Source organism: Alligator mississippiensis, chromosome 4 (assembly GCF_030867095.1).
Source record: "Alligator mississippiensis isolate rAllMis1 chromosome 4, rAllMis1, whole genome shotgun sequence".
Taxonomy (NCBI): Eukaryota; Metazoa; Chordata; order Crocodylia; family Alligatoridae; genus Alligator; species Alligator mississippiensis.
This window is the reverse complement of record NC_081827.1, coordinates 92,521,431-92,546,496: the sequence shown is the minus strand read 5'-3', so window position 1 is coordinate 92,546,496 and position 25,066 is coordinate 92,521,431. Positions and strand designations below refer to the sequence as shown.

Genomic DNA, 25,066 nt, shown 5'->3' with positions numbered 1-25,066 from the left:
GAATGTGTGGAAGGGTTTTGGGCAAACTTAAAAAATGGATTCTCCTTTAAAGGACAAAAACATGGAAAACTCTGGGTTTTCCCTTGCAGGCAGGCAGGCAGGCAGAGCTCCAGCCTGCAGCAAACTGTTTGGGGGCCCCCTGCCCCACACACCGGGGGGTGGAGCAGCAGGTCACGAGTGAGGGGCTGTTTTCTACTTAAACTACTCACTGGGTTGGGACTGGCCATCAGTGTTTACAAATGGGTCCTGGTACAAAAAAGGTTCAGAGCCATTGACCTAACGCTGTCATGATCAGCTCATGTTGACACGCACTACCTCAGTTTTAAAGAATTGAAATCTCAGCTGAACAAACTAATGTTCCCATGACTGTTCACACAGCCCAGTTTCAACAAACAGGTTCTGTTTTGACAGTCGTTCGTGTTGTCATAGTTATGTCAAGTTAGGTTCTTTTACAGAATTTGCTTCATGTTGCGTTTTTTTCTAGCTTTGTTATAAGAGCTGATGTCTTAGGAGATATCATTCAAGCTGGTTATAAAAAAAGCCATTGTTGTTGGGTTGCTGTCATCTTATTGACATAAGACGACAAATAGAATTAAAAAATAGATACATGGTCAGTGTTTACAGCTGTTTACCTTCAAAATAAGATGCACACTGAGGGATAGAAATGACTCATTCTACCTTTCATCAGATAAATTAATTGGTGGTTTGTGCAGTCTCAAGTAGTGACAGAACAGGTTGGATCTCTGCACAGCAGACCTGCTTGTAAATCCAGCACTGAATTTTTGCTAGTAGAATCCCCTGCTTCCCTTTCCAGGCTTGTCAATATTCCTACCACATGTGACTGTCATCTCCAGGGGAGAAGATTTCTAAATATTGGAAGCTGCATCAGTTCATTTTTTCCAGGTGTCAGTAACTGAATTCACAAACTTACACAAGGGATTTTTGATCGTGTGACGGACACTTAACAGGAAGTTTACATTGTACTTTATGTGAAATCAAGTTTGTAAGCATGCCTCCAGCATGAATTCAAATGCAACATTTTTTTAGTGTTTTAATACCAAAAAGAACACTTCGTTCTAGAGTAATTTTCTGAACTGGATGACAGAAGGAAGAGCATGGTTGCACCACAGAGTCTCTCTGGTTGGTCTTAGTCTAAGGTGCTTACCTTAGTCCCTAAGGTATGCCACCCCACCCTAATTGCTGCCTGATTTCTGATGAACTAACTACCTCAGTTTAAACTGAATGAAATGTAGGTATGAATAGTACATACAGTGTAAAGGGGAAATGGATTAATAGTGATTTTTAGCTTTAATAAGCTTGAGGTAATATACATATGAGGGATTTGGTTTTAAAATGATTTAATCCTAGTGTGACAGACTTGTTTTGCTTTAGTTTTTTGCCAGTGGTGCTTATTCTGAACCTTGAAATTCCATGTTATGCCTTCTTCAGTGATGCTGCTTTTTTTTCCTTTCTGAACCAAGACCAATAAATCAGATAATTGTAAATGCTGCCTTTTCATCTTCCTCCACAGTGACAAGAAGGTAACACCTCATCAGAATTTAACAAGATGCAGTGAAAAAGTTACCAAACATAGCTTTTATGACTCTGCTAACAAAAATATATGGTACTGTGAGGTATGGCACCTGTCAACCTTTTATGCCAGCGTGGAGGAAAGGTGCTAGGCAGACCCGCGTTTACTGAGGAGGCATTTCAGAAATGGAAACAGGAAGGAGGAATTAAGATGCAGTATTGTATCTGGCTACTTTAATTTAAATCTTTCAGTAAAGAAATGTGAATATTAAGAAATCAGATACGTACATGCATCTGCCTGGGGCCTGATTTTATAGTCCTTTAAACATGTGGCGTTCCCATTAAAAGACAGCTTCTGAATGAAATCTTTGAAGCAGAATCTTTTCAGAATCAGGCCACCCTTCCCCAACTCTTTTGAATTTGGCAGCATCCTTGGCTAAGAACCACTGATGGTGCTGCCTTAACTTGCTTCAGTGGTTTTTAACAGGTGCTGCCTCCGCGGCGTGGTAAAACTGCCCTACTCAACTGCTGCACTCCCAGAAGGACTGTGGCACATATGCAATGTACTGCCTCATTAGGATTTTCTGTAAACCCTAAAGCAGTCAGGAGAGCAGAGCTGATTTGTGCTGCAGCCCTTTGCAGTCTGATCCTACACAGCATCTCCTGGAAACAGAGACACATGGGGCAGGTGGAACTATCTAGTACAGTCGTGGCCAACCTGCAGCTCGGGAGCCACATGTGGTTCTTCAGAAGCTAATATGCGTCTCCTTGAATCTTTGCACAATCACATGGTGACCAGTTTCCACTTGGAAGATGCCTGAGCTCCTGCCTGACCATTTGGAAGTTGGTCACCATGTGCTTGTGCAAAGATTAAAGGAGATGCATATTAACTTCTGAAGAGCAGCATGTGGCTCCGGAGCTACAGATTGGCCACCCCTGATCTCTCCAAAATGGAGATATACTAGCAGTTTCAGAGATGAGGGCATCAAGAAGGACCATAGCATAAGTGCAGACTCTTGCCTGCTTTAGGGATTGCAGAGATCCCAAGTGAGGCAGGAGAGCCGTGCACATGTTGCAGCCCTACCTAGTGCACCAGATGTTTTTACCTTGTCACCACCATAGTGGTGATACCCACACAACACTTCTGAAGGGGTTTCAAGGCACCTCTGCTGAAAACCATTGCTTTGAGGACTACAGATACCTGCACCTTTTTTTGGAGAGTTTCCAGAGAGGCTTAGTTCTCCCAGCTTATTAGGTTGGTAGTCCTGTGGTTTTCAACCTTTTAGGACTCAAGGCATCACTCACTAATTTTATGGATTGAATGGCAAGTAATTTAAAAACCTAATTTATGTATTACAGTGTTAACCTCTCTACATGGTGGGTAGGCAGTAGGGGTGGGGTATCCTTCAAGCAGAAACAAACCTGGATTTGGCTTGTCTGCTTATCTCCTCACACCTCCTCCAACCTTCAAATGGTCTGATGGCACTCCAGGCTGCCCAGTTCCCTGGTTGAGAATCACTGGCTTAGTTGCTTCCTTTCATTCATTTAGGGAGCTTAGTTATAAGCTAGTCAGTGTTTGATATGAGTTAATGCAACTACCTTAATACAGTACAGAATTTTGCTTATTTATCGCCGAATTCCCTACTCTTCCATATGGAAAATTTACATATTCTTTATACTCTGGTTTGCTTAAGTGAAGTGGGTGAAATAATTTATTCAGACCTAGTAAATATCTCTAAAACTTCAGAGAAAACAGTGAGTTGTATTACACAGTCTTTAGCAACTTGTCTAGGAGGTAATGAGGTGGTGTTGTATGCAGCAGGTAATAGTAAGCTGGGTAAACAGAGGATAAGAACACTTAAACAGTATTGCTGTAGGATAATAGTCACTGAAGTATGTTGTAAAGTTTAGTTCAATATATTCTGAAGGGATTAATATTCTTCCATCCTTTGCTTCAAATAAAGTTGTAGGTAAGGTTGCGTCATCCCCTCCCCCCAACTTTTTTATTTTTTTTAGGTGTCAGTCTGGGGTTTTAGAGCCGTTGTGTACCAGGCTGGGACAACCTGTTTGAACAGCTCTTTAACATAGTGCAATTCACTGACCCTGCAACCATAAAAAGTACTACATAAAAGCTGGCTACCATAACAACATAAAAAAGGAGACGTGGCCATTGAAGGATTAGATATGACCCACTCAAGCAGACAAGGATGGTGCACTGTTGACCGCCTTATAGGCAAAGGCACCAAAACACAATATTGGCCTGTGTCAGCAAAGTCTGTTGTAAAAACACTATGCAACAACAGCAAGTACAGTAACCCAAGCAAGCAACGCGCAGATATGATTAGACACCTGAGAGTTTGACACAGCTATTAAAGTGATCAAGACTGGCAAAGCTGCTGGACCAAATAAGATATTCCCAGAATTTGTTACCAAGCTGAGAACCAGAATGAAAAGATAGCTTCAGAAATTCATACGTAAATGTCTAGAAAGTAACAGACTTCCAAAAATCTGGAGAAAAGCTGATGTCATTTCTATTCTGAAACCGAGTAAACCACCAAAGGATTCAAAGAGCTACCAACCTATCTTGCTGCTCTGCATTGCATACAAACGCATGGAGCGCGTAATCCTAAATAGAATAGAGAACATCATTGATTCCCATCTCCCAGAAGGACAAGCTGGCTTTTGGAAATAGCGGTGTATTGCTTACCAAGTTACATGACTTACGTCTGATACAGAAAACGGATTTGAAATGAGACAGAAAACAAGCATGGTTTTTATTGACTCTACAGCTGCTTATTGGGGCTGTGTGAAGCTTCAGTAGCCAATTCAATTTGGAGGAGATTTGGCCCAATTCGGCGGCCAAATCTCTGAATCCAAATTGAATCGGGAGACGCATTAAAAGGTCTGAATCAAATCGGAAGCCTCCAAATCGATTCAGAAATATCTGGAAGGCTTGTAGCAAACAGAAACTGAGAAGAGGGAGGGGGATGGTGTGATCTTCCATATATGGAAAAGGCTGAGAAGAGGGGAAGGACTGTTCTGATACTGACATCTGTAGCTGGCCAGTAACTGTGATCTTTCCCCACACACGCAAGTAATACGAGTTTTGCTTTCAGTAGTGAGGTGCACTTCCACAGAAACCCCTGCACCTATCTCCTTGAAACTTGGCAGGCTTCATGCCCTCAGAAGGGGCTGCCATCCCTGCTGTTTTCATCTGAATCTGCAAAAAAGGACAAAGTTATAGGTATTTTAGTGATTCCCTATTTTAGTCTATGGCCAAATCTCCAAATCCAAATTGGCCAAATTGAATCAGGACAGTGACTCAAATCACTGAATTGAATCATTGTTCATCTGAATTGGCCAAATCCAAAGCAAATGCTTGCTGCTTTGCACAGGCCTATTGCTTATGGCACTGTATGACACCCAGGGCTCAAGTATAAATTGCACTCTGTGATACCTGACTGCAAGCTATGTGCTTTCATCATGAACGTGATCTCCAGCAGATCATTCAAATTCATTACCAGCCAAGGAGAAAGAAGTAAGTACAAACCTTGAAGAACGGAGTCCACCAAGGATCAGTGCTTGCACCAATACTTTTCAATATGTGTACCTCAGACTTCCTGCGTACAACACTTAAGCAATGCATGTATGCTGATGATGTCACCATAGTAGCCCGAGGAATAGATATGACAGAACTGGAAAAGACGCTGAGTGCTGACACTGAACTCATCACTGACTATCCACAAGTGGTGCTTAAAAGTTGAGCATCAATAAATCCAGTATCATCATTCTTTCACCTTGACAGTTGTCAAGCCAGAGCACACTGAATATCAGAGTTGACAGCCACATCCTTCCCCATGAGCATACCCCAACATACCTAGAGGTTGCATTAAACCATTCTCTCACCTTATAAACATCACATTCAGAAAGTCAGCAGTAAAGTCCCTACACAGGTAGCTGCCTTAAAATGTTAGGGCAGCGTGACATGGGTTGCCAGCTTCAAAGCACTCACAGTCACCTCACAATGCAAAGGAGATGACTGTTCTCCTGTATGGTCCAGAAGTTGTCATGCTAAAAAGCTTGACCCTGTACTTAACAGCGCACTGAGATTCCTAACAGGCTGTACTCTTTACACACATATGTACTCACTATATTCTTGGGCTGTAGACCTAGTGAAATAAGAAGACAGAGACCCTAACCTTATTACTGACAGTAGAGGCAAGAGACAACAAAAATCACCTGCTTCATCAACTGTTAACTGAAGACCCAAACAGATGGAGGCATAAGGGGCTTAAAAGTTGTAAACTTTTTGTATGTGAAGCCCACAAGCTCCTTGAAGAGATTAGGGGTGCTGAACAAAACCTTTGGGCAGCAATGGGGTGGGCCCACTGCTGGGAAAGGTCAGACCTATGCCTACATTGTTTTATACCAACCTCAAAGGAGACCCCCATTAGGCATGACCTTGAGTATGGGTCAAGCTGAACAGACTGGGATCTGGATATGGCCGCTTCAAAACAGCAGTTCACAAGATGAACATTTTGGACAGCCCCCTTGTGTGTATGAGGTGTCCAACAAACAGCACAACATTAATTGAACGGTGCAACCTCTATAAATGCCCAGATGGGGTAGATAGAATCCATACATGAGCAATAATACCAGACAGTGGTTTATAGATTTGGAAATTGGTATCAGATACCACATGATAGAGAGAGAGTCTTGGGTGTGCCATGTATACTAACTGTTTTTAGAAACAAATCATCCCTCCTTTTGTTTTATCTCCACCTTGTTAATTAACATGGATAAGGAAGATGATGTCTATAACTCTAGTATTAGTATTTATTAAACTCATGCTTTATGCTCTGTGGTGCTTCCTTGGTATCACTGGTAACAGCTATTTGTAGGGACCTACTGAATTTGCAACAGAAATGGGGTGTATGGAAGCTCCTTTAATCTTGCAGGTTTCCCTGCATGCTGCCTCTACCACTGATTGGCCCTTCCACTCCCCACTTGCTCCTGATCAGCAGGGAAGCAAAAACTGTGGTTTATATCTGGCGCTGTTTTTGCCTCCCTGCCTGTCAGCAGCAAGCAGCGGGGCTGCTGAGGCCCTTTAGCCAATCAGCAGAAGAGAGGCAAAAATGGCACCATATTTAAAACTGTGGCTTTCACCTCCTTGCCGATCAGGAGCGAGTGGGGAATGGTGAGCAGCGGGGCCTCTCCTCCAAGAAGTGGCAGGGGAACTGGCAAGGAGCCCCCTCACACCCCACTCCTGCTGCAAATTTGATATATCCCTAGTTATTTGTAATTAAAAAAAAAAAAAAAAGGCACCTAATGAAATTATTGTACAGATAAAAATTAACTGAATTCTAGATCAAAATCTTCTGTTCTATCTATGTAGAAGAATTCCCCTTTTGTTGATACCCCTTTAGTCATATTAAACAAAAAAGTCCTTCTTTCACATCCCCTGTGGCAACAGATGGACTTCTTAGCACTTACATCAGAACAAAGAGTGTTAGTAATGTCAACAGTTCTTGCAGGGAGACACTGACTACTGAATTTGGGTCTTGGCAGGTGCTATGAAGGAAAACTGGTTTTAAAACCATCGTCAGTATAAGTAGATATTTGTTCTGTTAGTGATTGGGCATTCTTAAGTAGGCTTTCTCTTACAGATTTATGGCCTATATTATATAAAGTTACCTAAATACATGTCTCATAACTAGGGGTGCACCAGTAGAGATTTTCTTGGCTGATACCAATAGCCGATTATTCACCAGGCATATCGGCTGTTACCAATCTGATAACCAGTTTACAGGGGCACAGCTGGGTAGCTTGGAGAGCAGCACCCTGCCAGTAAGTCTGTGGAGGGGAAGGGGGCATGGGGAGGGCAGATTGAGGCCCCCATGGTGAGCAAGGGAGAGGGGCAGGGACTTGAGCTGGGGGCGCTGTCCAGCTAGGATGGTAAATGGGACCCTGGGGCTGGGGCAGGGAGCAGGAGTGATCTGCGGGTGGCTACTCCAGGGGAATCAGTGTCCCAGCTCTTTAAAATGGCGGGGGGGGGGGGGAGGAGAGGGGGGAGGTCCTTGAACTAAAGCTTGTCCAATGAGCTTTAGTTGAAGCACTGCCGCCACCATTTTTAAGCGGAGGAATGCTTTTAGGAGCAGAGCCAAATGGGGCGAGGGCAGATGCGGGCTGCCTGCTGCAGGCTCAGAGCTTTCTACCCTGCTACCTTTGTCCTGGGAGCTGTGCACTGGCTATGCTGTTTCTCTTGCCCATCTGGTGGTGGGAGACACAACTTGCTGCCCCCACCGCCATTGGGTGGGCAGGGGCTGTGCAGCCGGTGCAGGGCTTTTGGGGGAAAAAAGGCATCAGGGCAGAGAACCCCGAGCCCACAGTAGGCAGCCCGGATTCTCCCTGCACAGAAATCTGGGGGGGAGCACATGCCCTCCCATGCCTCACCTGTCCTGCTCCCTGCCCTGGCCCTGGGGTCCCATTCACTGCCTTGGCTGGGCAGTGCCCCCAGCCCCTGCCTCGCTTCCTCCCTCACCATGGGGGCCTCGATTTGCCCCCCTCCCCTCCTACCTTTCCCCTCTACAGACTTACCTGCGGGGTGCTGCTCTCCATACTTCATGACTGTGCTCCTGGCCACATACATGCTGTGGCTGTACACATGTATGCAGTGTCCAGGGGCCCTTGCCAGAAGTCATATTTATTGGTATGTTATTGGCTACTCCATCCAGAAAAAGCTGATAGCAAATAATGTTAATTTTCCCTTAATTGGTGCCCATCCGATATGGCACTGAGATATCCGTGCACCTCTACTCATAACTGGTATGTTCTGGATTTTAATAATCTGCATTAAAAAACCATTACAAATTTTAGTACGTTTTTAGGTTAACATTTCTCCCAGTTTTCTGTAAAGTTTTTCTCTTCTGTTTTTTTAGGCAAAGTGTAAAGTTGGAAAAATGGAGTCCATGCTTAATAAATTGAAGAGCACTGTTACAAAGGTAACAGCTGATGTCACCAGTGCAGTTATGGGAAATCCTGTTACCAGGGAATTTGATGTTGGCCGACATATTGCCAGTGGAGGTAATGGGCTTGCTTGGAAGATCTTTGATGGAACTAAAAAGTCAACAAAACAGGTGAGATAAGCGAAGAGAATGAAGAAGGATTTAAAAAGAATGTACTGTTCTGAAAATTGGTTTTAATACTACTGATACATGGAAAATACTGTTGTAGTTGTATATGTGTGCATATATTTGTATCTGTGTCTGTATATGTGTGCATATATTTGCACCTATGTATTAAGAGTCTTTATATGTATTTAGCATATTCATGATCTCCCAGTATTTTCTGTAACCATTTTTTCCTTTTATTGACTTGACCATTATATACATTTTATTTTGGCCTTAAAAAGCATTATACTTTTTCATACATTGTAGTCGAGAAGAAACAGATAGGGATGTGGCTCCTGAAAATATTTTCTTACCAAACCTCTATCAGTAGAAAGGTTAGCAAAAATTTTAAGGAGATGATCATCTGTGGCAGAACAGTCCTGTCTTCAGTTGTTACTGAACTAGAAGCTCTTCAGATAATAAATTAGTCATTTTTTATTCTGAAACACTTTCTCACAGCCTTGTTAGAATCTGTACTTCCTATTATTCAAGCTATGAAGAAAGATTTCACAATAATAAAAACTTAATGAGGTTACAACTAAAATAACCCAGAAGGAAAGTAGGACAAAGAGGCTTAGTAACTTTTTGAAAGAATGGAAGTAAAGTTTCTTCTGGAAAAAGAACAGATTCGTTTTGGAATGCTAACTATTGTTTTAATGGAAGAGAATGTTCTACTACTTGTTCCAGAAAAAATTCAGTAAAGTATCATATATGCTATGCCTGTATTCAAGTATTGTGGGGTGGCAAATATTTGGGCCCAAGGGCCACATAGGGAGTTTTGGTGACCTGTCGTGGGCCAGGTTAGCACTCTGCCTCCCCAACCCTGCGTAACAGCTTACTCTCTATGTGGCCCAGGGCGGGCCAGGTAGGTGGGGCTGGGGTCATGGGGCAGTAACAGTACAGGGCCAGGGTTGAGCCATGATCTGCTGCCTGCACGCCCCTGTGATGGGTGCTGGCTCTGTGGGCAGGGATGTGTAGGGAGCGGATCACAGATCTTCCTCTGGCCCTGGCCCTGTGCTGTCACTGCCCACTGACCCTGGGGTCTCCATGGAGACAGGCCGGGACCCACACAAGCGGGGCTCACAGCTGGGGGGATAGGATGGGGTTGCAGATGTGGGGGGTTGGGTCTGGTAGTCTGGTATCTTGGGGCAGAAGTGTGGAGCTGGGCCTGGGGCAAAGCTGTGATCCACTGCATACCCCTGCCCACAGAAACTGTACCTGTCGCAGGGCCTTGTGGGGAGCAGATCACAGCTCTGCCCTAGGCCCTGTGCTGTCAGTGCCCCATGATCCTGGCCAGTGATCCTGGCCCTACCTACCTGTCCTGCACTGCTCCTTGCCTGCCCACAGCCCCACCCCATCCACCTGGCTGTGTGCCTTGCCTGCCTGGGTCCCACCCCTGGTGCTGGGTGTGGGGCAGATGGACCCAGGTTACCAGGCAGCAGGGCTCAGTCCAGCAGCAATTGCAGCCAGAAAAAGCCGCTGCTGCTGGGAAGCGAGTCTAGCCCCCATGCTGCCACAGCCCTACTGTGTGCCCAGGGGCGGTGGGACCAGCCGAACATGCCATGGCCTGGGCTGCCCCCATGCCTGGGCCAGGCAGGACCAAGGGGACCCACTGTGGGCTAAAGAAAATCCCTTGGTGACTTATTTTGCTCACCCCTGAATTATTGAATATAATAGCTTGATAAACTCTATTACACAAAGAAAACCTCTGCATTAAAAGAACCTTAGGATTACAGTCAGGCACTCAGGTTAGGAAGTGCCAGCATTAAAGCTGTCCGTGCAGTCTTAATTTGATTCTCCTGGGTGTATGCGTAACAATACAGATATGTGACATGATTACATACTATTTTTCGTGCAAAATGGTTGGTTCAGTTAATAAGAAGCTATTTGATCATTTGTTTTCTTATTTTTAAATTTATAGTTCTAGGCCTTGTTTATTGCATGATATTCAAAACCTCCTAAAATGGAATGATTAATTTCCTCATGGAGTCTTTGGTGATGCTTATCACAATAGTATTTGATCACTTGACAGACTGTAACAAACTATTTTCACAACATCCCTCGATGATGAAGGGGTGTGATTCTCTGCATTAACAGATGGTTAGCTGAGTTACTGAGACAGTAAGGTCAAAAGTATTCATTAATTTTGGGTACCCATTTTAAGACATCTGTGGCCTTGTATTCTTTTCAGATCAGTGAGCATTTTATATCTTCAGAGAACATTGACTTCTGCTGCAGCTGAAAGCACCCAGTACACTTGCAAATCCAGCCTTGGAGTCTTGAGTCAGGTTACCAAAGAGTAATGAACACATAATTAGCAAACCTCTATGAAAGGCTGATTTAATATTCTGCCTGCCATAATATGTGAGCTCTGTGGCAGAAGCAGGGAAAAAATCTGTTTCTTAAGAGTAGGATTCAGCCGAGGACCATCATTTTTACAAGGTTTTTCTTACAAACAAACAGCAATTTCAAAATAACACAATTTTGTGTAGAGTGATCATTTGCTGGCCCACATCATAGGTATTCCAGCAAGTCAGAAAATTTTTGACAGTATCGTAAAAGAGGTGTTTTGTTTCCTGTGACAGCCACCCTTCTGCCCGTAAAAAACCTCCTTCAAGGGCCCAAACAAGGGTATTAATATTTTGGTACTGTCCTTCATTCAACATGCTCTCTGGTTTCTGCAACCAGTGTAAATGGGTCCTATGGACAGCAGTCGTCTTCACCACGCAGTCCTGATTCATGCCCAAAAACGATCCATTCTGTGCCCTAAATAAGGCAGGCATCTTGTGGAAAAATAGCATGGGATCCTGAAATCAAACATGGTATCATAATACGTGGGCTAAAGAAGGCTAAATTAGGTTACACAGGCAAGTTTAATTCTGGTGTTCTCTAACTAAACCATTGACTTTACCCTTATGTTCTTTTACCTCTCTTTGCTTATATTCTTTTAACAAGAGTGGGAGTGTGTATATGTGGTTTCCTAGGCTTTTAAAAATCAAGCTTAAAAAAAGGACCCTTTGATGTGCTACACCATGATAAGGCTCGTTATCATATGGTAGTGGTCCGGAAGAGTAATAGCTAGCAGTACTAGCAAGTTTTATCCTATTATGTGGATCATCCCTAGAGGAGGTTGGGATTCTTTGCAAACAGCTACTTGCTGACATCAAAGGAATAGTGAGACTCGAGGGAATTTTGGGTTCCATTTAGAGTTGCACCGCTATATTGGTCCGATATTGGATTGGTACTGATATAAAGGAAATTGGCTGTATCAGAAATTGGCCCAATGTGGCCGATCAATTTAGCCGATAAATGCATGCTTGCAGCCGCAGTGCAACACTTGGGCAGTGAGGAGTAGAGCTATTGTGCAGCTGGTAAGTTTGTTGTGGTGGAAGGGGAGGGAGGAGGGAAGAGGCATGGCGGGGGGCATAGCAACACAACCCTCAGTGAGCTAGGGGGACGGGGCAGGCACTGCCCAGGCAGGGGGGAGGAAGGGGGTCCTGCCTCTGCTTGCAGCCTGGCAGGGCATGGGAGGGGTGCCCCTGGATCTGTGTGGGGGAGGGCAGGCAGGCTGCAGCTGCAGGATGGGGCTGCGCCAGGCTCTTCTCGGTGGGGAATGAGCTCAGGGCAGGGACTACGTAGGGGGATACAGCCACCCCAGATTTCACCACTGGGGCTGTGCCAGGCGCATGGCAGTTCAACACTCCGCCTCCACCCTGTCAGGATCTAGGGCAGCTGGCCAGCAGCTCTCCCTGACTTTTATCCGGGCAGTTAAGGGTCCGGGGCCTTAGAAGGCCGTTAGGCGGGTATTTGTGACGCTTGGAGTGGAATTAATTAGGCGGACGCTTATCGGTTGTAAAGCAAGATTATTTATTTATGTCGTCAAGGTGGTGAATAGCGGAGGTCGGAGATATTTGGTTAGTTATAGCTTAAGGTTTGTAGGTTATAGGTCAGGCAGATAAATGGAGAAAAAAGTCGGGCCGGTAGGTCGTTGATTTATGTCTGATTAGGTCGAGACGGGGGAGACTGACAAGTGATTAATTTGTCAGTTATTTTTACGCATAAGTTTAGAGGTTTTTTAGGTGTGCGCGCGGAGGTTTTTCGTTTTTTATGGAAGTGAAGACGGGTTTTATTTGTGTAATAGCCAATTGCTTTTCGCCACGTCATAAATTTAATTAGAATCACCAATTATCTAGCGGTTTTCGCTAGGGTGTTATTATAGGGTTATTTTTTGTTTTTTTTGACCAGTTATAATGATTTATGTATAGCACAGAAGGCTAAGTTTTATCTCTGTTAGTGTCGCAGTTATAAATTTCTTTTTGACATGCGCAGCAAAAAAACCGCGGTTATTATCATTATTGTTAACCCTTAGTTAACCTAGTGTAGAAAAAAACTTTTGAATGGTTTTATTTGTTTGTGACATGGGCACTACTTAATTTGGTTGTGACATGTCCCCTTGTCCTTGGCACAGCAAGTCACATCATATTTATGTATAGACTATTTTGTTTATTATTGTTAGTGTTTGGTAAGCGGGTGTATACAAAAGCAAAAAGCGTGGTTAATTTTGTTTTGAGATATTGTAAAATTTAATAACCAAAATATATAAATATAATAATGGTTATGATTTATGGTAAATATAAGATAATTAAAGACGCCGACACTTGAATTAACGCAGTAAACTGTAATTTTTGATTTTATATAATTTTTTTTAATTTGATTTTTTAAGGTAACTGAGAGTGCAGTATTAGATTAATGCCCCCTATACGGAGGGTTTTTATAATTGTGGCTTATTACATTTGAGTTAAATCGTAGTTTTGAAAACACTAATTTTTTGTGTCGTCATAATGGCCTTTCTTCATTTCTTTTATTGTCACCTCTCTTCCCAAATCATTTTTTTTTTTTTTTTAATGTATAGGTTTTTTTAGAACCTTGACTATTTGCCCCCTTCCATCATCATCTCCCTCATCTCTTTTTTTATTTTTTTTTAATTAATGTTTTTGTTTATATCCGATCTTTTTGTGATATCCCCCAAACCTTCAGACTATTAATGTTGAGTTTTTTTAATAATTTAGAGCTTTTTATTTAAAACATTATGACTTGGCTTTATTATGTAAAGTTTTGAATAGGCTTTAAAACAAAATAGAACAAGTATGTATAAGATTATTAATAGGAAAAAGAAAAACTATAAAATGAGTCATTAGTTATGTTTTTGGCCTAAAATGACAGAAGGTTTATGATCGAGTTGGAGGTTTTGAAGTCAGCTCCATTTGCCGAGGAACCTGTTGGTAACAGCAGGAATAGAGCGATGACCCTGTTTGCGACATATGAGCAGGCGGCCATTGTGGCGTTGACCCGGGTGTGTTGTAGGTTGGTGTTTGGTGATTCTCACGATCGGGCAGTCAGAAATTGCCTCTTCGTCACCGCTGGGCCTGTAAGGGGATAAAACAAACGAACAGACAAACAAACAAAGAAAACTAAAAAACAATAAAATTGTCTTTTGTATATCTATGAGCATAATGTCATAGTGGTTGGAATAGTTTATAGATGTCTCCTTTGAGTAGTTGTTTGTTGGGGCAGGCTGTGGTGTTATTTGGAGTGCGCTGTTAGGCGTGGGTGCCTCCGGGGCCCGGACCAGTTGGCGGGATCGGTCGAGATTGGTAGCCTAGTATATGTGTCAGTTGTCGTTGTACCGCATCTCCTAGGACGTGTAGTCATTGTTTGGTAAGCGTGAAGTGGTTTAGGAGGAACCCAAACATGGCTCTTTTTTTCGGTGTCCTCTGGGGTGGCAGTCTTGATTTCTTTCATGAGTTGAATTGGGAATGTCTTGGCCTTTGATGTTTGACTGGATATGTAGTAAGATAGCTTAGGGCGACGGCTGAGTTTGCAGTTGTTGATTTTATAAGAGCTTGTAGCCGTGGAAGTTGACTTAAAAGATTTTCTGCTGGCTGAGTAACGAGCAGGTTGAGGAGAAGGAGAAGGGTGATGATGTCCTTTTCTCCATAAATCTCCATATATGCTTCGATGACGTCAAGGGTGGTGGTGGTGGTTGCACCCTCTGGGTTGGTTATTTGCTTGGTTATTGTTATAGGGTGAGCGGCAGCTGTAGTTGTTATTGTGTCTGATGGGAGGATCAGATTCTCGCTCGTTGCCCCCTCCCTGTGGTACGGAGGTGGGGCCGTTGGGAGCGACGTCATCTCAGGGGGCGGGCTTGTTGGGTGGAGTTCCACCTGTTCTTTTGTGGCTCCGCCCTTCTTTTTCAGGTCCTCCGGGCAGCTCATATTTTTTTCGGTGCCATTTTTTGGTGGCAACGGAGGGTTTTGGCATGCTGCCATCTCCGCAGCAGCTTTGCTGACTGTAGCTAACTGGTTTTTTAAGTTTGCATTTTCACGCAGTAGGAGTGACACTACGTTAATCATCTTTCCTTTGTCCCACTCAGAGCTTGTCCACTCCCTTCCGACTCCCTCCTCTCCTTTCAGCGAGAAGTAGCCGCTGATGCACCCTGTCTCCGCTCCGCTCGCTTGGTGATAAGCGATGTGGGCCCATAATTCATCCGCGTTATCTACGTGGCGCCCCCCACTACACCAGGGGCAGTTCTTAATTAATTCCCACTCCATCACATTTCCCCTGAATCCTGTTCGTGACGCCATGTCGGGACCCAGGGCAGCCGGCCAGCAGCTCTCCCTGACTCCCACCCGGGCAGTTAAGGGTCTGGGGCCTTAGAAGGCCATTAGGCGGGTATTTGTGACGCTTGGAGTGGAATTAATTAGGCGGACGCTTATCGGTTGTAAAGCAAGATTATTTATTTATGCTGTCAAGGTGGTGAATAGCGGAGGTCAGAGATATTTGGTTAGTTATAGCTTAAGGTTTGTAGGTTATAGGTCGGGCAGATAAATGGAGAAAAAAGTCGGGCCGGTAGGTCGTTGATTTACGTCTGATTAGGTCGAGACGGGGGAGACTGACAAGTGATTAATTTGTCAGTTATTTTCACGCATATGTTTAGAGGTTTTTTAGGTGTGTGTGCGGAGGTTTTTCGTTTTTTATGGAAGTGAAGACGGGTTTTATTTGTGTAATAGCCAATTGCTTTTCGCCACGTCATAAATTTAATTAGAATCGCCAATTATCTAGCGGTCTTCGCTAGGGTGTTATCACAGGGTTATTTTTTGGTTTTTTTGACCAGTTATAATGATTTATGTATAGCACAGAAGGCTAAGTTTTATCTCTGTTAGTGTCGCAGTTATAAATTTCTTTTTGACATGCGCAGCAAAAAAAACGCAGTTATTATCGTTATTGTTAACCCTTAGTTAACCTAATATAAAAAACCCCCTATTTTAAATGGTTTTATTTGTTTATGACATAGACACTACTTAATTTGGTTGTGACACACCCATGCTGTGCTGGGTGCATGACGGTGCTGGGAGTGGGGCTGTGGTGAAATCTGAGGTGGCTGCAGCCCCCTCTGTGGCTCCCACTGAGAATAGCCCGGTGCAGCCTTGACTCCAGCCCACAGCTGCAGTCTACCCACCCCTGCAGATCTAGGCAGTGGGTCAGATGAGTAGTGCAGGTCAGCTCGACTGCACAGCATTGGTCTGTGGGCCTGATCCAGCTACATGGGGCCATGTCATCTGACCATAGGTTTTGAAAATTTGGTAATGGGGGATTGGTGGCAGTACTAATTGTCATTGCTCCACTGCCACCAAATTTCTGGACCTCTGGGAAGACCTGAGGTCCAAATGTCATGGCTTCGCAGGCTGCAAGTTGAGCACCTCTGGTATAGAATAAACACATTGTTTCTTTTTTACACTAAGCTAAGGGTCTTCTTGAAAGGGCAGAAGCAATACAGCTTATTCTTTCTTTTTGGAATGTAACAAAACTAATAATATGAAAAGAAAAATAGAAAACTTAGATTTGTTTCTTACTTGAATATGCTTTCTCAAAATGAGTCTAAATGAGACAGAAATACCAGTTTCCTCAGTGTAGCCTTTGTAAAAGTTTTTGAGAGGCTTGTCAGTCATAATCTACAGAAGGAAAAAGAAAGAGAAAAGCAAGCTAACTTTCAATTACAGCATCAGAATTTGAACCAGGGTTTTTTTGCTGCATATGGCATAAAATCCTAAAATTGTTCTGCTACATTCAGATCACCTATGGGTTTAAAGTAATAAATCCATGCAAGGAGAAAAGTGTGTTCTAGGGGCCTATACTTAGCAAAATGTTTTTGCCTAGCAGTTCTTTTTCTATTAGAATAGCTGTACTATTTTGATTTTTGTATCCTGAGTATTACCCCAGTGGCCCAGTGAATCAAGTAAAGTGCTTCATTTTAAATTAATATCAAATTTAGCACATTACTGTTCTTCCCACATAAGCAAAGTGATGTGCAATATGCAGTTAATGTAGCAGTTAACCACTTTCAGTATCAGAAGTGTTGCATTAGAAACTCTGAAAGCAAATCACCAGACAGTTTAAACTTTTCTTTTGATTTATATGTCTCTACAATTAGATTAAATTTGCATTTTCATCCATAAAATCCATTGTGGTAACAACTGTTGCAAATCTAAAACACTTATTTAGAACATAAACATGCAGAGTACCATACTGGGTCAGACCAGTGGTCTATCTAGCCTGGTATCCTGCCTCCAACAGTGACAAGTATTAGATGTTTTAGAGGGAGAGCATATGTACAGGTTATGTCTTGTATAATCTACCTATGATCATACCCTCTCTGGCATCAATTGTCATTTACTGAGGGATGTCAGAACATACATCTCTGATGCTTCTGTTTAATAATTATCATTATGTCCTACATGAACTTGTTTAATCCAGTGGGTCTCAACATTTTTAGACTTAAGACACGCCTCAGAAAATGCCGGACCTTTGCTTTCACTCTTTTTACTATGAAGAAGTAATAAAGCAATTTTTCTGCTGCAAAGGACTCAGAAAGACCATAACATGTCAAGAATGTTTTTGACATTATGGATTTCTATTTGAAATCCCTGGATTTATCTTGTGAATCATGCGTAGGTGTTTGTACGTGTAACAGTGCTAATACCACATGGCACCCTTGAAATGATGTTTGATTCCCTGGTTAAGCTTCACTTTAAACTAGGTCATACTGTCTGCCTGTATAACCTTCTGTGTCTACACATTGCTCAAGTTAAGTATGTGCTTTGTAAAAAAGTACTTCACTTCCTCTATGCTTTAAACCTTTCTCCTGTTAATTACACTGGGTACCCCCTAGTTCTTGCATTCTTGGATTTGATGAATAACAGTTTCCTGCTCACTTTATTCATTTTCATAGATTTCATAGACATTAGGGCTGGAAGGGACCTCGGAAGATCATCGAGTCCAGCCCCCTGCCCAAAGGGCAGGAAGTCAGCTGGGGTCATAGGATCCCAGCAAGATAAGCATCCAGTTTGCTTTTGAAGGTGTTCAGTGTAGGCGCTTGAACCACCTCCGGTGGCAGGCTGTTCCAGACCTTGGGGGCTTGGACAGTAAAGAAATTCTTCCTTATGTCCAGCCTGAAACGGTCTTGTAGTAGTTTATGACCATTCATACTCATCATGATTTTAAGATTTCTATTATACTCCTCCCTTAACCTTCTTTTTTTTTTAAACTGAAGAGTCCTAGCCTTTTAATTCACTTATGGAACAGCTGCTGTACCAGACCCTTTCTCACTATTTTCTAATTCCACTATACAAAGAACTTTTTCCAGCTATCTAGTTGGTCTAATAACAGATATCACATTTACCCAAAGAACTTTGCCTGCTAAATTCCACTACGTCCCGCTTGAGGAATATAAACTTGCTTACTGGTTTTAGAGATGTGAACCATCTGCAACAAAAAAAAACCATGAAGTAAGCACTGATAATAACTTAGACCAGTCTTAGAATGCCCCAGGTATCACAGATAATTCTTTCTGGTTTTTACTACTTAAAAGCATGGATGCTCAAATGTTGTTGAAGGCAGTATGGAATTGAGATAATGTGGAAGTGTTTAGGTTGTGATCTAGATGATTTATCAACCTTTAAGAATTTATATCTTGTGCTAAAAAAGGGCAGACAAATTATATTTTCAAAAATATCAGTGATAACAATGTACATACAAAATCAGATATAAACACTGATATTTGCAGTTTATTAAAACGAAGTCCTCAGCCATTAACATCTTGAATAGTTTTCAAGACAAGTGCTTGTTAAATCTCAACAAAATCTTCCAGAAGAATTCCTTGGCATAACAGTTGGATTTTAGGGAGCACTTATCACCACAGCCAAAAAACCTCATAAATATTTTTTAATTTGTGGGTTTGTTTGTTTACATGGGCTATTTTAACGAGTTTTTAAAAAAAGCTATTGTGCACCTGTTACTGGGAGATTTCACTTGTAATGACCTTAATAAAATATTTGACAATTTTTACATATTTGCATTTAATCCCCATCCAATATATAGTTGTCAAATATTTTATTAGAGTTGTTTTAGTAGCATGTAGGCTGCTTTTTTACCTTTCTTACAGAAACAAGCCAGACTGTCAGTTTTATCTGACACTGAATTCCTTTGATTTGTCTATTCTTATAAGGTTGTTTGATTAAAAAATGGTTATCTTCCAGCATTTTCAGTTTCTTCATTATTTTCTTTTTTACGGCGTTCCAAAAACCCAACCTGATTATCCATTTGTAATAGCTTCTCATCTGTCAGTCTAACCTAGTTTTATTCCAAGCTCATCATTTAAGTATCTAAACCCCTCAGAAGTTACTTATACCACTTCATCACTTCCTCCCTTCCATCTCTCTTGTAGTATTGGTTGGAAAGATCAACTGTTTTTGTTTCATAGCTCTCTCACAACCACTGAAAATTTAACAAGGGTGCTTAAACATTGCTTTTTCTAAGTTCTTCTTAGGAAGAATTTACCGGCAATCCTTGGACTTAAAACACAATTGGTTCCTGAAAACTGTCTTAAGTCAAAACAGTGCAACTCAGAACCGATTCACCACCCCCAGGAAACAATGTTATAAATGGGGGATTGGTTCCTGAACCAAGGGCCCATATCCTATTTGCACCAAAAATAACCCAAAATTATGTACAGTACTCAACCAATTTTAGACAAGTAATGTAGCTGCATTTATTTATTTTATTTATGTATTTATATTGTAAATAGCAGTCATACTGATTTGGAAGGACTTCTTTGAGGTGACTGCTGGACTTTTTGAAGGGGTCTTGGTTGGACTTCTTGAAGGGTTCTTGGCTGGAGTCTTTTCAGGAGTCTTAGCTGTAGGTTTTTCTGGAGTCTTGTCTGCTTTCTTAAAGAAAGCGTCCAAGGAAGTTTGGACAGATGTTCTCTTCTTTTGCTTGTAAAATTCTCTGTAGCGGCTGTACACGTTGGATATGCCCCTGTTCACTGATGGACTGTGTTCAATGTTGGGGTCATGTCAGCTTCCAAATGTTGAAATGCCTCAGCCAACACTTGTCAAAACTTTACGAGGAGGAGTCTTCGACAGTGGGTGCATCTTCTTCCTCTGCCACTTCTTGAAGTTCCAATTCAGTGAGGTCCTCATTGGTTAATTCTTCAGAATGTGATGCCAGCAACTCATGAACGTCTTAGTACAACGTCTAAGTTGAGTTCCCTTGCTCATTTCAACAGTATTTGTGGTCACCCCTTCAACAGTGTCTGTAAAGCCTTGGAAGGCGGACACAAACTTAGGACACAATTTTCTCCAAACACCATTCAAATTTGATTGTTTGACTTCACTCCATGGTTCACCAATATTCTTAACTGAATGGTAAATGTTGAAGCCCTTCCAGAATTCTTTCAGAGTTGGTCCACCTTCCTTCTCAATTGCCCTGATGGCCTGGGCAAATGTGTATGTAAGATAGTAGGCCTTGAAGGATGCAATTACCCCTTGGTCCATGGGTTGCAACAATGAGGTGGTGTTGAACCACCATCAGTGGCAGAAACACCACTTCGATGTCAGGATGCATGTCATCAAGGATGGTTGGATGACTAGGAGCATTGTCGAGGATTAACAATGCTTTAAATGCAAGATTGTTTTTGCTGCAATAATCCCTGACACTTGGCACAAAATTATGATTAAACCAGTCCTCAAAAAATGTTCTTATTGACCCACGCCTTAGGATTGGATTTCCATATTGCTTGGAGAAATGCCTTGGAATATCCCCTGAAAGCTTTGGGGTTTTCCTAACGATACACAAGTAAAGGTTTAAGTTTAAAGTCACCTGCAGCATTGGCACCAAGCAAAAGAACATGCCTATCTTCAGCAGCTTTGTACCCTGGCATGGATTTCTCCTCTTTGACTATGTAGGTTCTTGACAGCATTTTTTTCCAAAAGTTTCCAGTTTTGTCAACATCAAAAACTTGCTGAGCACAATACCCACCCTCTTCAATGATTTCAGCCAATGTTTCAGAAAAAGCACAAGCTGCCTCTTCATCAGCACTGGCAGTTTCACTTGAGACCTTGATGTTATGAAAATTGGCCCTGGCTTTAAAACTCATGAACCACCCTCTACCTTCATTAAAAGGCTCAGCATTAGAACTCTCCCACTGTTGATACTTTACATCATCGTAAAGACTCCTAGCCTTTTCATGAATTATGCCTAAACTCACAGGAGCACAGCATTTTATTTTGGTCCTCCAGCCAAATGATTAACAGTTTCTCAACCTGAGCAATAAGTCCAACATGCTGCTTAGTTGTCACAGTTGATTGCGTAGGACCTGAGCCCATAACATATTCCTGAATTCTTGCCTTATCTTTCAGGATGGTCACAATAGTCATTCAGGGGATATCCAAAGCTCTACCCATTTCAGTTGGGGTCTCACCTTTTTTGGATCTCTTAATTATTTCCATTTTTGTTTCCATAGTACTGTATTACCATTTCTGTTGGTATTCCCTATTTTAATTAAAGGAAATACTGCTTGAGCTATAGTCTCAGAAACTCAGATCAGCTAAGATATACCCACTGCAGCCCTTTATATTGAAGTTCTCCTGTTTGCAGCATGTCTGTGCATCATTCAAGTCCTTATGACAGTATTTAATTAGAGAATGAACCAGTTTTGAGTCGTAAAGTTAATTTCATTAAAAGGGTTCTTTATAATTCATTTTTATGTATTACAAATTATATTTTAGTTCATATATATTGTTCCAATTGCTGTTAACGTACTATATGTATCAAGCTGTCTTGCTAAATATACCTATGATTGAAAATAGCACTTGTGCTCATAGTTATGCTAAGTGTTATTTGTCTGCCTTGTTCTTGAGCTGAGATGGATTATTTTTTAATACAAACCAATATTTTTAACAAATACAAAGACTCGTCTTATTTCTATGGTGTTATATAGATATATCTGCATCAATGAAAGGAGTAGACAAAATTCAGTAAAAGTGCTTTATGTATTTGACACTGATGAGGGGAGATAGGACTTGAAAGCTCAAGTAAATTTATCTCTTTCTTCATTTTGGAGTACGTCACAACAGTAGAGGGCCTCATATAGATATTCAGTTTCTCCTGGGAGAATCACTGCCTTCCCAGGAAAAAACCACAAGTGTACACTCATTCAGTCTTTTTCTCCCAAAGTAAAAATGGTCACTTTGGTCACATCCAGACCAGTGTGGCCGTGCGATATGTGGCGCTGCAAACTGTCTGCAGTGCCATATACTGCACCGTCAGGTGTTCTCTGCACTGCACAAGTGCACTGCGCATGTGTGCGCTGCTCCATTTCTTTTTCTGCAGGTTTTTATCTAGGAGTCAAAAAACCACTGAAGAAAAAAAATGAAACAGCGCACACATGGGCAGTCCACACTGCTGAAAAGTGGAGCCAGGCTGGCCAGAGCTGTTGTTGCAGCTGCAAACCAGGCTCTGCCCGGCAGGATCACCACTGCTGCAGCCCTGGGAGCAGTGGCGATGTGTAAGGGGTGCACTCCCTGTCAGGCCACACTCCCCACTTAGGTGACGGGCAAGGGGGTAGGCAGGAGTGCTGGTGCCCCCCTGTGAGTGCCAGCCAGAATGAAGTGCTGGATGAAGTGGCCGCGGAGCTCCCAGAAGTGGCTGTGGTCACTTCCAAGAAGGCCACAGCTGCTTTCAGGTGAGTGAAAGCAGCTGTGGACCTCCCCCCCTACCCCTGGTCAGTGCGATTGGCCACGGAGTGGGGGGTGGAACCACCCCCACCACCCCCCTGATCAGCACAATTGGTCCCTCTGGTCACTGACGGGTCATGGGAGGGCACATGCCTCTCCTGACTTAGATGGCACCAGTCGCCCATGCCTGGAGGGCCCCCAGAGCCTCAAGTAAGGTTACCACCTCTGGGGTAACTTGCCACATGCCAAAGCACACGTGGCACAGGCGTTCCCTAGGGATAAGTAGCTGCAGCACAAGCTGCACCGCTGCTGCGTGTCCCCAGGGAACCAACTGTCCGCACTCATTTGGTTGGGGCCTTCGGGGGCAAAATAACCTGGGAACAGCTAGGTTTATATTGCTTCCAGGTAAATTCCTCCTAAGAGAATGTCTGTCTGGACATACCAAATGCCCACTGCATGCAGTATAACTGGTAACATTCCAGAGATTGTGTGTACTTCCTTATTTCCCCTTAAATAATTTTTGCTAAGAGTATTTTCAGATTTAAAATGCTTTTTGTTAATATGGCATACCCCATCAGATGGTTCTCTGAAATAAATTTGAGAGATTTTGAATAAAATTAAAATAACTTAAAGTAACATTTTCTCCTCTGAAGAGTAATTTGTAAAAATAAATAAATAAATATATATTTTTTAAATTAATAAGATAAAGCACTGTGGAAAGTAGTGTTCAGTGAAAAAACTTTTTCCCATTTTCTAAATTATTCTGGTGAAAAAAATGTAAAATGTTCATGCTACCAAAGTACCATAAGCATGTGGCTATTCTAATATAATAAAAGCCTTAGTTAGTTTGTCTGTCCATCTAGCCATAACACTTTATTCACACTCTGATTGGTTGTCTTGGCAGCCAATCACAATGCTTACTGAAACAACCAATTGGAGTGCTCTGCAGAGAGAGACGCACATGGTGGAGTACTGCTATGACTGCGGGGACTGAGGGGCTGGAGCGGGGGATCAGCCTGCCCCCCGCCCTGCTCCTTGGAGGCAGAGGGCCAAGGATGGATTGGCACAGCCAGTGCAGCCACTTCTTCCGCTGTGCCTAGGGTCATTGCCTGGTGCTGGCTCCAGCTCTGCACTACCTTGGAGGGGCCGGAACAGGGCCAGTCTCAGCTGCACTGGAGGGCACAGAGCTCCATCCCTGCCTTCTGCTGCCTTCCCCCCCCCCCGCCCCGTCATTCTTGACCGGCAATTTGCTAGTTAATGTATAATGAATTACGTCTTGCTTTGCTGAACCATATTTTGTTTAAATGTTTTATTAGCATTAATTGCTAATAATAACAGAATTTTGTTCCTTATTTTTAGGAAGTTGCTGTATTTGTCTTTGATAAAAAGTTAATAGACAAGTATCAGAAATTTGAAAAGGATCAGATTATTGATTCTTTAAAACGAGGAGTCCAACAGTTAACAAGGCTTCGACACCCTCGACTACTTACTGTCCAACATCCATTAGAAGAATCCAGGTAAATGTTAATGAAATTATAAGTTTGCACTTAAATATTTGTTTGATAAACCCAAAGCTCTGGGGTATTTGAAGCACACAGTTAATGCTGATGGAATAATAGCTTCACTCCCCCTGAGAGTTTTAACTTTATCTGCCTCACATTTGAAACTTATGGCAATGTGCTTATTGAATCTTCCATGAGCATGGTATTTTTAATCACAGTTACACTGGTGTGAAGAATGGGTGAAATCTAGCCTCTAATAGCAGACTTATTTTAAAGTTTCCCAGTGAGAGCACACTTTTCTTTTTGTAAAACTGTAGGAAATTTTCACCTGAACCAGCAGATTTGTCAACCTGTATTTTTCCTAAATCCATGCTTTTCAAAAGAAGAAATTAAACTTCATACTTGAAATGTTAGGAAGGTTTCAGCATTCTGCTTATGGAAGTCTGGTAAAGTATAACAAGACTATTTGTAGCTATAGCCGAGAGGATAAAGGGTGAATCTATCTTGACTTGGACTTTCTGTCTGGAGATCAGACAACATAAGTTTTTGTTATGAAGGAAAAATTTATGGACAGTTACTCAAAGGAGAAAGTAACTAACTTATCTGTATGGTAAATGGAATTCTTCACACTACGTTGTTTCATGTTCATATTCCTGTTTGAGTCTGTATCCTTTGGATTCTGAGATGGAGAAGGAAGTGATTGGCTTACTCCACTATTACTTTCCTGGTACTGGGCATTGGGACATTTGGAGTGCTGGCACAGCTGCAGTGAAAAATGCTGGCCACACAA

At 42.4% G+C, this 25,066-nt stretch overlaps 1 protein-coding gene across 3 annotated transcripts in view; it reads left to right on the top strand.

The window, feature by feature from the left end:
• Positions 1-25,066, top strand: part of SCYL2 (SCY1 like pseudokinase 2) — a 64,028-nt gene that overhangs the window by 662 nt on the left and 38,300 nt on the right. For all 3 annotated transcript variants that reach the window (XM_059726318.1, XM_006273958.4, XM_059726317.1), the window contains exons 2-3: positions 8,469-8,666; positions 24,134-24,291. In XM_059726318.1, the coding sequence (XP_059582301.1) occupies positions 8,490-8,666; positions 24,134-24,291 (335 nt within the window). In that variant the 5' untranslated portion in view covers positions 8,469-8,489. The remainder of the gene's footprint in view (positions 1-8,468; positions 8,667-24,133; positions 24,292-25,066) is intronic.